This window comes from Barbus barbus, assembly GCF_936440315.1.
Source record: "Barbus barbus genome assembly, chromosome: 41".
NCBI classification, from domain to species: Eukaryota; Metazoa; Chordata; class Actinopteri; order Cypriniformes; family Cyprinidae; genus Barbus; species Barbus barbus.
Window position 1 is genome coordinate 2,144,483 of NC_136719.1, and position 13,571 is coordinate 2,158,053.

The 13,571-nt window shown below is 38.3% G+C and overlaps 1 protein-coding gene across 1 annotated transcript in view; it reads left to right on the plus strand.

The window, feature by feature from the left end:
• Window positions 1–13,081, plus strand: part of LOC306860481 (opsin-5-like) — a gene marked incomplete at both ends in the record, with an annotated part of 38,600 nt that extends 25,519 nt beyond the window's left edge. Inside the window, 2 exons of the mRNA XM_079402217.1 lie at window positions 7,894–8,228; window positions 12,590–13,081. Coding sequence (XP_079258343.1) covers window positions 7,894–8,228; window positions 12,590–13,081 — 827 coding nt within the window. The remainder of the gene's footprint in view (window positions 1–7,893; window positions 8,229–12,589) is intronic.
• Window positions 13,082–13,571: the final 490 nt, after the last annotated feature.

Genomic DNA, 13,571 nt, shown 5'->3' on the forward strand with positions numbered 1-13,571 from the left:
CTTTCAGGACTGTGTGACAAAGAAAACAAAAACACACTGTTGCCACGAATTGCTTAAAAATAAAACAAAATATATTAAAATTGCTATAGGTATAGCTTAAGTTACAGTATTTTTATCATGTAAAAACAACATGCATGTGCTGCTTCTGCTCTCTTACAGTGTGAAACAGGAAATCTCTGCCAAATAAATAATAAATCAGATGCATGTCAAAACAAAGGGATAAAGACCGTATTCTTGTTATTTTTCAAATAGGCCTACACTTTGTATTATTTATACATTTCCATTTTAAAAAAAACACAAGGACCAAAAAATATCAGGAAAACTATGTGGCCAATTTGAAATACATAAAAAACAGCATACATATGATTTTTGAGATATCATTGAACACACAATGTCTCCAGCAACTCCTCAGTTTTTTTAATGCTCACAAAGCTCCATTCAGATGGCCCTCTACGAAATCTATTTCTGGTTTGTACCTTCAAACTCTCGGAGAGCAGCAATAATTCAATCCCATGAAATGAAAATGAAGCAAAGATCTCTAAAATCTGAGACCACATAAAATGATTATATAACATGCTGGAATCCCATGGAGAGTCAAGTGAGTGGCGTGCACAGACACAGCCTCTCACTAAAGCAATAATTATAGCTCTGGCTCTACAATCTGAATGAATTGTTAAGTACACTCTTAAAATGTTGTACAAGACTACTAGATGGCGCCGCTGATGGCAGCTATTGTGCGTTGCTCTCCAGTGTTTGTACTGTTTTTGTTTGTTTTTCCTGTTTTTTGTTTTTCAAATACAATCAGTTTTACCAGGGATGACCTGCTGAACATTCGGCAGAACAAACACCAAAATATCTTTTACCGGATTTTGATTTTGCAGACGTTTTGCTGGACATTGTAGTTGGCGGAGCCGTAGCTCTGGTCAAACGCTACAGGAGGCGCAGGCGGGGAAAGAGAGCTGGCGCACTTGTGAAGCTCAGACAGCGTGGATTTCGAATGCCGATGCCTAGCATCCATCTGGCGAATCTCCACTCTCTACCCAACAAAACAAACAAACTCCTTCTGCTCTCCCGGACAAACAAGGATTTTTCTAACTCTTCTGCTCTGTGTTTCACGGAAACCTGGCTAAATGCCGACATACCAGACAGCGTGATTCATCTGTCTAATTTCACGCTGATCACAGCAGATCGCGACGCAGAATCAACTGGGAAATCGCACGGCGGCGAGACGTGCTTTTACATCAATGAGAGGTGGTGTACAGATGTAACTGTGTTAAAGAAGATGTGCTGTTCAGATCTAGAAACGCTCTTCGTTAACTGCAAGCCGTTCTATTCGCCGCGGGAGTTCTGCTCGTTCATTCTCGTGAGTGTCTACATTCCACCGCAAGCACACGTGAGCTCAGCTTTACAGAAACTCGCTGATCTGATCACAGAGAGTGAGCAACAACACCCAGACTCTGTTTTAATCATTCTCGGGGACTTTAATAAAGCAAATCTCTCCCGCGAACTGCCAAAATACAGACAGCACATCACATGTCCCACCAGAGACAGTAATATATTGGATCACTGTTACACAGCGATAAAGGACGCATATCACTCGGTTCCACGAGCAGCTTTAGGACTCTCTGATCACTGTTCATCTTATTCTGACCTACAGGCAGAAACTTAAATCTGCAAAGCCTGTATTAAGATCTGTTAAAAGATGGACTAATGAAACAGAGCGGGACTTACAAGCCTGTTTCTCTCTCACTGATTGGTCTGTTTTTAAAGCCGCTGCCATCGATCTGGACGAGCTCACAGGGACTGTAACATCTTATATCAGTTTCTGTGAGGATATGTGCATTCCTAACAGGACTCATCTAATCTACAACAATGACAAACCATGGTTTACTGCAAAACTCAGACAGCTTCCGTCAGGCCAAAGAAGATGCTTACAGAAAGGGGGATAAAGTATTGTACAAACAGGCCAAATACACACTGGAAAGGGAGATCAGAGTGACAAAGAGGAATTATTCTGACAAGCTAAGAAACAAATTCTCTGCCAGTGATCCTGCTTCAGTGTGGAAAGGCATGCAGGATATCACCAGTTACAAGACACCATCCCCCAGCACTCTGGAGAATCAACAACTGACAGACGACTTGAACAAGTTTTATTGTCGTTTTAAAAAAACACCCCACACCCGCCCTGAACACCTCTCCACACAACCATTAACACCTCCAGCAACCCTCCTCTCCCCCACACCTACAATTCAAATCAGCGAAGAAGATGTGTGCCAGGTCTTCAGAAAGAACAAAAGAAGGAAAGCACCAGGCCCAGACGGTGTGTCACCAGCCTGTCTGAAATCCTGCTCTGACTAGCTGGCCCCCATCTCCACACAGCTCTTCAACAGATCACTGGAGCTGTGTGAAGTCCCCTCATGCTTCAAACGCTTCACCATCATCCCCGTCCCAAAGAAACCCAAAATTACTGGACTTAATGACTACAGACCTGTGGCTCTAACGTCTGTAGCCATGAAATCATTTGAAAGTCTGGTTTTGGCTTATCTGAAGGACATCACTGGTCCCTTACTGGACCCCCTGCAGTTTGCCATACAGAGCAAACAGGTCTGTGGATGATACAGTCAACATGGGACTGCACTTCATCCTGCAGCATCTGGACAGACCAGGGACTTATGTGAGGATCCTGTTTGTGGACTTCAGCTCCGCTTTTAACACCATCATCATGGACAACCTTCAAAATAAACTAACCCAGCTCTCCGTCCCCACCTCTGTCTGTCAGTGGATCAACAGCTTCCTGACAGACAGACGGCAGTTAGTAAAGCTTGGTAAATTCACATCCGACACTCGTACCATCAGCATTGGAGCTCCTCAGAGCTGTGTGCTCTCCCCACTGCTCTTCTCCCTCTACACCAATGACTGCACCTCTAAAGTCCCCTATGTCAAGCTCCTGAAGTTTGCAGACGACACCACACTGATCTGCCTCATCCAGGACGGTGACGAGTCTGCTTACAGACAGGAGGTTAAGGAGCTGGCTGTCTGGTGCAGTCTTAACAACCTGGAGCTTAACTCGCTCAAAACTGTGGAGATGATCATGGACTTCAGGAGAAACCGCCCTGCCCTCCCCCCACTCACAATCATGAACAGCACTTTGACTGCAGTGGAGTCATTCAGATTCCTGGGCACCACCATCTCTCAGGACCTGAAGTGGGATATTCACATAGACTCCATTGTCAGAAAGGCCCAGCAGAGGTTGTACTTCCTTCGCCAGCTGAGGAAGTTCAATCTGCCACAGGAGCTGCTGAAACAGTTCTACTCCGCCATCATTGAACCATCCTCTGCACTTCAATAACTGTCTGGTTCAGCTCAGCTACCAAATCTGACCTCAGAAGACTACGGAGGGTAGTCCGGACTGCTGAGCGAATCATTGGTACAACCCTCCCCACTCTCCAAGAACTGTACTTATCCAGAGTGAGCAAAAGGTCTGGTAAAATCACTCTGGACCCCTCAGACCCAGCACACTCCCTCTTTGAACTGTTACCGTCTGGTCGACACTACAGAGCTCTGAGCACCAGAATGACCAGACACAGGAACAGTTTCTTCCCTCAGGCAATCCATCTCATGAACACTCAACAATAAACGTGGAACACACAACTATAATACATTATCCATTCACCACACTCACTTATTTTATTTTTATTTTCTCGTTTCTAATTTGCACATACTTGACCTGTACATACATAGTTGTCTATATTATATATTGTGTTTTTGCTGCTTCGTACATTGCCTATTTGGCTATTTGTATATTATTATTTTATTATCTGTGTCCTGTCCTGTTGCTGTCTTTCTGTTGCACTGTGGAGCTTCTGTCAATACAACAAATTCCTTGTATGTGTAAACATACTTGGCCAATAAAGCTCATTCTGATTCTGATTCTGAAAAATAAAGGTTCTTTATTGGCAACACCTTGAACATCAATGAAACCTTTCAAATGTTCTTCAAAATGATACTTTTAGGAACTGTTCGCTGAGAGTTTCTTTTGGAAACCAAAAATGGTTCTTCTATGCCATAACTGCAAAAACACACTTTTGGTACCAGTATATCAGTTGAATTCTATATGTTATATTAGCTTGCTTGACTGTCAGGGAAAAAAAGTGCAAAAATTGCATCTTTTTAAGGCATACAACAGTTTGTTACTAGCCCAGTACCCAAAAATAAACTTTTTATCTTAGGTATAAGAACCATAGAGGAGTGTTTCTCAGCTCTCATTCTCAGGACCCACCTCTCACAATGTTTTAGATCAGGGTGCCCAGTCACCCTTTTCAACACACTAAGAAACTGATGAGCTGAATTAGGTGTTTTAAGTAGTGAGACATCTAAATCAATTTGGTAGGTTCATCCCTGAAACTATAGTTAATAAACACTGCCTTATGGAGCTACTATATGAACACTTTAGGTGCAAATAAAGTACAAAGCTGTGGTTTCGAGGGCACTGTTCCAGGGCACTACCCCTAGTGGTGCAATTTCTGCATATTTCTAAGAGTGTTGGAAAGTGTTAAGCAGCCAACAAATTAATTAATATTGTGATTTTCTTTATTTTTTCTTTATTTATTTATTTTGGAGGGGTATACATCCAAAGTTCTGGCATGAAACTCTTGATGGCGCAGTCAGATAGGTCTAACTCAATATGACATAATGGCATCATTATCACATGGCACAGCTGATTGGTTCTCTCTTGTATCGGTGGCCAATGAGCTCGTTGCTCAAATACTTGGCTAGTGCTTGTGGTAGCAGTTGCAGCACATTTCAGAAACCCTCCACCTTCCACAGCTCCTTCCAATATTGATGCTTATGTTGCATATTGCTTTCATAATCATTTGGATTTTGAGGATGTTTTTCTCTGCAGGGTGTTTTCATTAGTTATCTGGTAGTGAAGAATCATCTGTATTTAAACTTTATTATCATAAGATGTGATTGTGTGGGAGGTGTGAAATGTGATCATGCTGTTGCAGGTCACATTTGCATACATGTAGTCTGTTCTCCAGTTTGACAAAAACAGCCACCTTTATTCTTATGACAGGTTTCCTTCTATGAGAGTCCTCTCCTTCATTTTGTTGCCACTCCAGGTCTGACATCTGTTTTTGTGCTCCATTGAGGTTTAAAATAATATGAGTAAATCATGAATGAATTCTCACTGTCAGTGGGTAATTTATTATAATTATTTATTCATTTAAACTGCTGAGTTTTGTCCAGATGAGATAACCGTCATGTGCCTGATCTTGCCCTTAAAATGTGTTTCTTGGGACATTAACTCAAGAACATCAAGGCATGTGGCAATTACCCAGTATTTAACCTCAATGACAATATACCACAACATCATAAAGCTCATCAATCAAAATGTGAGAGTTTCTATAATAATACTTTCATGAACATTTTACACACTGCTCGTTTGACACACTTTGCTCCTTGTTGTCACTTGATGGTTTGAATTGTAAACATGATGAGAAGCTGCTGTTCAGAATAAATAACATTTATCACAGAAGCTGCCTTCTCTCTCAAACCATCTGTCTCTTCACTTGTGATGAGACTGTGACTCTCTTCCTTTAAATGCATGTACACAGCCAGATCCTTCCTGGAGGGGTTCATTCATATTCTTTTGTTTCCGTGAAGTACAGGCCATATTGTGTTGAGCTGGTTTGTACTTCAAATAGTTTGTGGAGTAAAACAGCAATTCTGGATGTCGAGAGCAAGTCTCCTTTCTTTCAAAACCAAGATTATATAAATTAATTATAAATTCAATTATTCAAGCTTAGCTGTTTCATATTAAATGGATCATATCTACTCGTGTTATTCCGAGTTTAAACCTGAGAAACCTGAGAGATTTGTCTCCCTCCACAGAAAATACATTACACCACAACTTGGTGCTTTAAAATGTTCAAAAATACATCAGAAATGAAAATCAGTATGAATTGAGTGGTTTAATCAAAGTGTTTTGACAAGTTTGCTTTATATGATGTACAGGCTTTTATTTACATAAAAACATTATTCACACATTAAATGATAAACGGAAGATAAAATATGGAAATAATGTATCATGATTTGTGGTGGGATGAATGTTCAGTGGAGGCAGAGAAATCTAGGCTAGCTTGAAAATGGTCAGATTAACAATTACACGCCTGCTAATTGTACACTGCTCATATTTACCCATTGTAAAATGCTTGCTTTGTAAAGTTTTTATTTTTATGGTGGTACTTTAAAGCCAAAGGCTAATGTGATTATAACCCTACTCGCTCACTCATTGCTGCGAGTGAGTTTAGCTGTATACTTAAACCCTTTCCTTTACTGGAGAGATAATATTTTCCTACAGGCTAACTCTGTCTGCCCTCTTTTACGGTAAGTTACAGAGGTTCTGACTCATTCACAGTCACATATTGTGATGCTGTTGTGCTGAAGCTGAAGTGTCATATTCAGCATTTGAATAAGTACTACTTTTAGCTTATAATGCAAAAAAATGGCAAAACAGGAGATGGATGTTTAAAATTAAAATTTAAAATTTCACAGATTACTGCATTTCATTGCTGTGATTCTATGTAATAAGAGAAACTGGTGAAGTGTCACACCCTAGGACTGTTTGTGTTTTCATTCCTCATGTGCTCAGTGTGACAGCCTGCGTCCCAATGTGCATACTATCCATCCTAAATTCTATGTGACATTAGTCATTTTCATTACTATTTAGGGCAGATAGCGTGGATAGTATGCACATTGGGATGCAGGGCTAGTTTCTGTCTATGTCTGATTGCGTCATTATTTTCAGGTGTGTCTAGTCATTATCCTCATTTACATTCCTCTTATAAGTTGTATTCTGTTGAGTGTTTGTTTGTCTGGTCTCGTTACCATTACCTATGTGTGTGTATCCTGCCTACCTGATGTGGATTACTTTTATGTGGATGTATTAAAGACTGTTTACCATTATTTTCATCGTATCCGTGCGTTTCTCCTACACCTCACCTTGACGTTAAGAGAGTTGAATGTATTTTGCTATGCAGGCTACTATGGAACACATAACTCTATTTACATATGAAGAGTTTATTTGCAAAAACAGATAACTCAGTTTTTATTAAATTTGCTAATTATTTATAATATCATTATAATTTATAATATATATTTTTTAATTATATGTTTTTATTGTGTTAGCTATATTGTTTTAGTTATTTTTACGGTAACATTTTATTCCGATAGTCCACTTTAGACATTCTACTAACAGTAAGTAACTTTGCACCTACCTGTCAACTAGCAGTCATTAGAGTATTAGTAGACTGTCTGCTCAATATCTTCTAACACTTTATTTTGATGGATCCACAACATACAACATACTGACTATCAGAAACTTTGCAAGTATATGTCAACTTGTTCTACTAACCCTAAACCTACCCTAAGAGTCTACTCTGAGAGTTAGTAGATATGTAGTTGCAAATGAATGAGAATTAGTTGACATGTAGTTACAACAGTACTTATAGTTAGTAGAAAGCCTAAAGTGCACTATCAAAATGAAGTGTAACCATTTTTACTTAATCAAAATAACCCAACTGCAGTTTGATTTAAAGATTTTCGAAAATTGTTATCTTCTTTGAAAATGAACTTGTCATACAGTATGTAATTAAGCCATTTTTTCCCCCAAGGTTACGAGTTCGTTTTGGCAGAGTGTCAGTGACAGAGGAAAAAATAATTAAAAGACATTAACTCCAAATGTCCATTTATTTGCTCACACTGTCTACTAAAGTGCACCTGAAATTAGCATATGAGATACAGCTGGAATACTATGCACTGCAGGAATTGTATGCCAGAATGCTATTTTGAAAATGATCAATCTGCCATGCTCTGTTTTTGTTTGATCAGGTAATAAGTTCTCCCCGTCCCACGCGCGTCTGCTGGTGGTTGGGGTGTGGTGTTACGCTGCAGTGTTTGCAGTAGGTCCGCTCTCAGGCTGGGGTCAGTACAGCTCAGAGCCTTACGGCACGGCCTGCTGCATCGACTGGCACGCGCCCAGCTACAACACACCTGCCATGATCTACATCGTCTGCCTCTTCTTCTTCTGCTACATCGTCCCCTGCACCATCATCTTCCTCTCCTACATGCTCATCTTGGTGACGGTCCGGGGGGCCCAGAATGCAGTGCAGCAGCACGTCTCTACTCAGAACAAAATCTCCAATGTACAGACACTTCTCGTCAAGGTAAGAGTTGAAGGAGAATAGATATTCCACTTCCTTTGAACTTGTTGGAGGTAGTGGTAGAAATACTGATTCCTCACTGGTTGCAACCATTTCTTGTATATAAGACATTTAATAACTTTCCAAATAACTGAAATGTCAAATGGTATAATTAACCAGGTTAAAAGTGATAACAGTAACACTTTACAATAAAGTTTTGGTAACACTTTATTTTGATATTTTGAGTATAATTTAGACAAATAACTAACGGAAAGTAACTTTGCTACATGTATATATCATTAACAATAAATATCGTAGGATATTGTATCATTTCATATCAATAACAATTCAACAAATCCATTGCTCTTTGATAGTTTTACTAAAAAGTTATTGCATTAAGGCCTTTATTGTAAAGTGGTACCTTGATAACAAATTCTCCTGAAATCTTGCACACTTAGTGTACACATCATTTTTTTAAATTGTTATCATTGTTATCATATTTGTGACCCTGGAGCACAAAAGCAGTCTTAAGTCGCTGGGGTATATTTGTAGCAATAGCCAAAAATACACTGTATGGGTCAAAATTATACATTTTTATTTTATGCCAAAAATCATTAGGATATTAAGTAAAGATCATGTTTCATGAAGATATTTAGTAAAATTCCCACCGTAAATATATCAAAACTTAATTTTTGATTAGTAATATGCATTGCTAAGAACTTCATTTGGATAACTTTAAAGGCTATTTTCTCAATATTTTGATTTGTTTGAACCCTCAGATTCCAGATTTTCAAATCGTTGTATCTCGGCCAAATATTTTGCTATCCTAACAAATCATACATCAATGGAAAGCTTATTTATTCAGCGAAAAATTGACACTTAAGACTGATTTTGTGGTTCAGGGTCACATTTATGTTTGAAAAAAAAATACTATTTCTTTTTTAAATCATGAATGATAACAAAGAGATGAAACAATGGAAAATGTGTCATACTTTAAAATGTGGACTTTTGTGGATGTTTTGTTCTGGTTTTCATTCTTTGTGATGTCAATTACTAGTGATTATCAAGGCAAGCATTCCTTTCACTCCAAGAATGATAACTATAACATTACCCATGGGTTTTAATAATTATCCTTCTGTGAGAATAGACAATTTTACACCACAGTTATAATGTTAACAACATACAAAAATGATATAATTGGAATCACTTTTAGATTATTATTTTTTTTAGTTGATGAACAATAAAAATATCTGGAAATCCGATTTAATTCTGTCTGATTACTATTCTACTATAATTGGGTTAAATGAAGGGAATACAAGATCTTTGTTTAATGCAGTAAATAATATGATACGGCCGCCGGATACCCTTCCCTCTCATTTATATTCTAATTATTTATGTGATAAATTAATGACTTTTTTAAATGCTAAAATTGAAAATATTCATCAACAATTAACCCCTCAAAATATTGTGGCATCTGATCTGTTGTATTTACCTTCCCATGATTCTCGTTTGTCCTTATTTTATAGTTTTGAACTTCCAACTGTTGACGAAATATCAGGTCTTATCAAACAATCTAAGTCTTCAACTTGTCTGTTAGACCCACTCTCTACTTACCTGGTTAAAGCCTGTTTATTTTCTCTGTCTGGTGTAGTAATTGATATTATACATTCCTCTCTCACCTCTGGTGTGGTTCCTTCATCTTTCAAGGCTGCTGTAATAACTCCAAGACTTAAGAAACCGGGAGCTGACACTAATAATTTTGCCAACTTTTGCCCAATTTACAATTTGTCTTTTCTTCAGAGACTGCCATGGTAAAAGTTATTAATGATCTGTTGATGACAGCTGATTCTGGACTTTTAACTATACTCATTCTACTTGATTTAAGCGCAGCCTTCGATACAATCTCTCATCAAGTTCTCTTAGACTATTCTCTATTGGCATTACTGGTGTCCCTCTTAGTTGGTTCAGATCTTATCTCTCTGGGCGCACACAATTTGTTCAACTTAAAAATTTAAAATCATATGTTTCACCTGTTACCGCTGGTGTTCCTCAGGGCTCTGTTCTGGGCCCTCTTTTATTTGTAATTTATTTACTACCCCTTGGTTACATTTTTAGGAAATACGGTATCAGTTTTCATTGCTATGCTGACGACACCCAGCTTTATTTGTCTTCTAAGCCAAATTCTGCCCTTCTCTCCTCCTCTCTTTTGGATTGCTTAGAAGAGATTAAATCCTGGTTTTTGTGTAACTTTCTCAAGCTGAATACTGACAAAACAGAGGTTCTCCTAGTTGGTACCAAATCCAATTTGTTAAAATCTAATAGTTTTTCACTTTCTGTTGATAATTCTATAATCTTCCCATCTACTTAGGTTAAAAGCCTGGGCGTTGTTCTCGATAGTACTTTATCCTTTGAAAAGCATGCGAACAGTTACTCGGTCTGCGTATTTCCATCTACGGAACATTAGCCGTCTTTGGCCATTCCTCACATTAAATTCTACAGCTATTCTTGTACATACTCTAGTTACCTCGCGCATTGATTACTGTAACTCTCTTCTATTTGGGCTACCACACAAACTCCTTCATAAACTTCAGTTGGTCCAGAATTCAGCTGCTCGTATAATTACTAGAACCTCCTCCGTCAAGCATATCACTCCAGTTCTTTATCATCTACACTGGCTACCTGTTAAATATAGAGTACAAGATTCTGCTTCTCACTTTTAAAACTCTCCATAATCTCACGCCCCCATACCTTTCTGATTAGCTTCATATCTACATCCCGAAGCGTACACTAAGATCTTCTTCATATTTTTCCCTTGTTGTACCTTCTGTTCGCTTAGCCACTATGGGGTCTAGGGCATTTAGTTGTGCTGCTCCTAATCTCTGGAATTCTCTTCCACAATCTATAAGAGAAAGTGACTGTCTGACTACTTTTAAATCATGTCTTAAAACTTATTTGTTTATATTAGCCTTCTCAGATCAATTTTAAATTATCTTATGTTAATTGTTGTTGTTGTCTTGATTTTATATCTTATCTTGATCTTAACTGTACGGTGTCCTTGAGTGCTTTGAAAGGCGTCTTCAAATAAAATGTATTATTATTATTATTAAATATAGACAGCTAATCAGAATCCACCCGATTTAAAAGAACTCAAGCATTTAGTGGCTGATGACAAAACTGCAGTGCATGCTTAAAGAAAACAAAATATGCATAAACTAGATATAGTCATACACTTCTTATTTTATTTATTTAGCTGATATTTACATTAATAGAAATTAACTAACAGAGGACAAACAAGTAATTTATCACAGTAATATTACAAGCAATGTTAGCAGTGGAGCAGCAGCCAGTTTCAATGGCAAAGCTGAACAGAAGAACAGAACAGTATAGATGGACTGATGGGCTGTCTGGCAGGATGACAGTGAGTTCAGTCTTTTCTTCAAAGTGTTGATCAAATGTCTGAAAAGCAAGCAGAGATGAGTCTTGAGACTGTGGACAGTAAGTGTTGCAAACAGTCCAACACTGAACTAATAGGACCATAAAATAGATTAAACAAATGGAGCTTAGTCTGCACACCATTACACAAACAGCCTCCACTGGCGTAGGTAACACGTCAAAATTATGAGTTCATATTTCACAATTCTGTCATTTTTCTTGGAATTCTGAGGGAAAAAAAGTTATGAAATAAAAATGTTGCAATTACCTTTTTTATTATTATTTGGAGCTCACTATTCTAAATTTATATTATGCAGTTTTGCATTTCTTTTTTTTCTCAGAATTGCAGGAAAAGAAGTCAGAATTACAATCATTCATTCATTTTGCAGTGGAAATAAGCTTATGTACCTTTTTGAGTATATTTGGTCCAGCAACAATTTTGTTCAGAAATTAAATATTAATATTCACTTTAGAATTCAAATGTATATTCATGCAAGTCCTGATTTTGCTCAGTTAGATGTGTTCCTAGGTCAACATATTTTGTTGGACCCTGGAATAACATTTTAATCCAAAAATGTTGTACTGACCATATCCCTACACCTAACATAAACCATGAGTAATCCCTAAAATCTGAGGAAATGGTGAATGACACCGATGTACAAGCACCAAACACTGATTGTAAGCCTAAACTTCACAAAAACTGTAAACTGGTTCTTCAAATCTGATCGGTTAAGCACAATGTTGTTCCACAGTCAACAAAGATTTTGATCCAGAAACATGTCGCATTTGAAAAAATCAGGTTTTGCGTGTTCATTGTTGGTGAATTGCTTTTTAATGTCCTTTTGAATACACTTAGTAATCCATAAATCATTCAATCATATCACTGACCCAATATTGCAAATAAATGTTTGCTGATATTTTTGTCTGTGTATGTGTTTCCCTTTATCATGTAGCTGTCGGTGGCAGTATGTATTGGATTTCTGATGGCGTGGAGCCCGTACGCTGTGGTATCCATGTGGGCAGCCTTTACTGATTCAGACTTGGTACCTCCAATAGCGTTTGCCCTGGCGGCCATGTTTGCCAAGTCATCCACCCTCTACAATCCAATGGTCTACCTCGTCTTTAAGCCCAGCTTCAGAAAATCTCTATGCCGGGACGCCACAAGGTGCAAGAGAACACTCTGTCCCTGCATATGTCAGACAGAAAGCCAACAAAAAAGTACAACAAGCCTTTCAAAACTGAACAAAAAGGATAAGTGTAACCTCACGTGGGTCTCTAATGGACTGAACGAGAGCCACCAGTCATGCAGACATTGTCCAGAAGGACAAACTGGGCATTACTTGGACATCACACCCCAAAGGACAGCACGCATCCTCATTGGCTCCACTCAAAGTGAGGTGGCAGTCAGCCAACTCTCCAATGAAATCAACAGCGACTTCCTTTAGATGATGAGAAACTGATCGTAGCAAAAACAAAGAGAGGTGGTAATAAATATGCATAAATATAAATATAAAATATAAATAAAGTTGAATACTAATTAGTATTCCGTTTGCAAAAGGATATTACACCACTTGACTTGGTAACTAAGCAAAAAATACTGAATCAAAACTGTAACTGTACCTTTTTTTTTTTTGCAAGAAGCAAAATACATACCGCCGTGTACGTTTTGTGACATATTCAATGTGAAATGTTCACTGAAAGAGTGGTTGTTTGTTTGTTTTTTCTTTCCCGGAGCAGATGAACATACATTTTATGTCAAGTCACCTTTATTTATATAGTGCTTTTAACAATACGTTTGAGTCTCAGGTCCGGCAGGGATTGTAGGTGGAGGAGTGAATGACCAACACTCTCTCCACCCTCAATACCACGACTGAGGTGAGACCCTTGAGCAAGGCACCGAACCACCAACTGCTCCCCAGGCGCCGCAGCCATTGG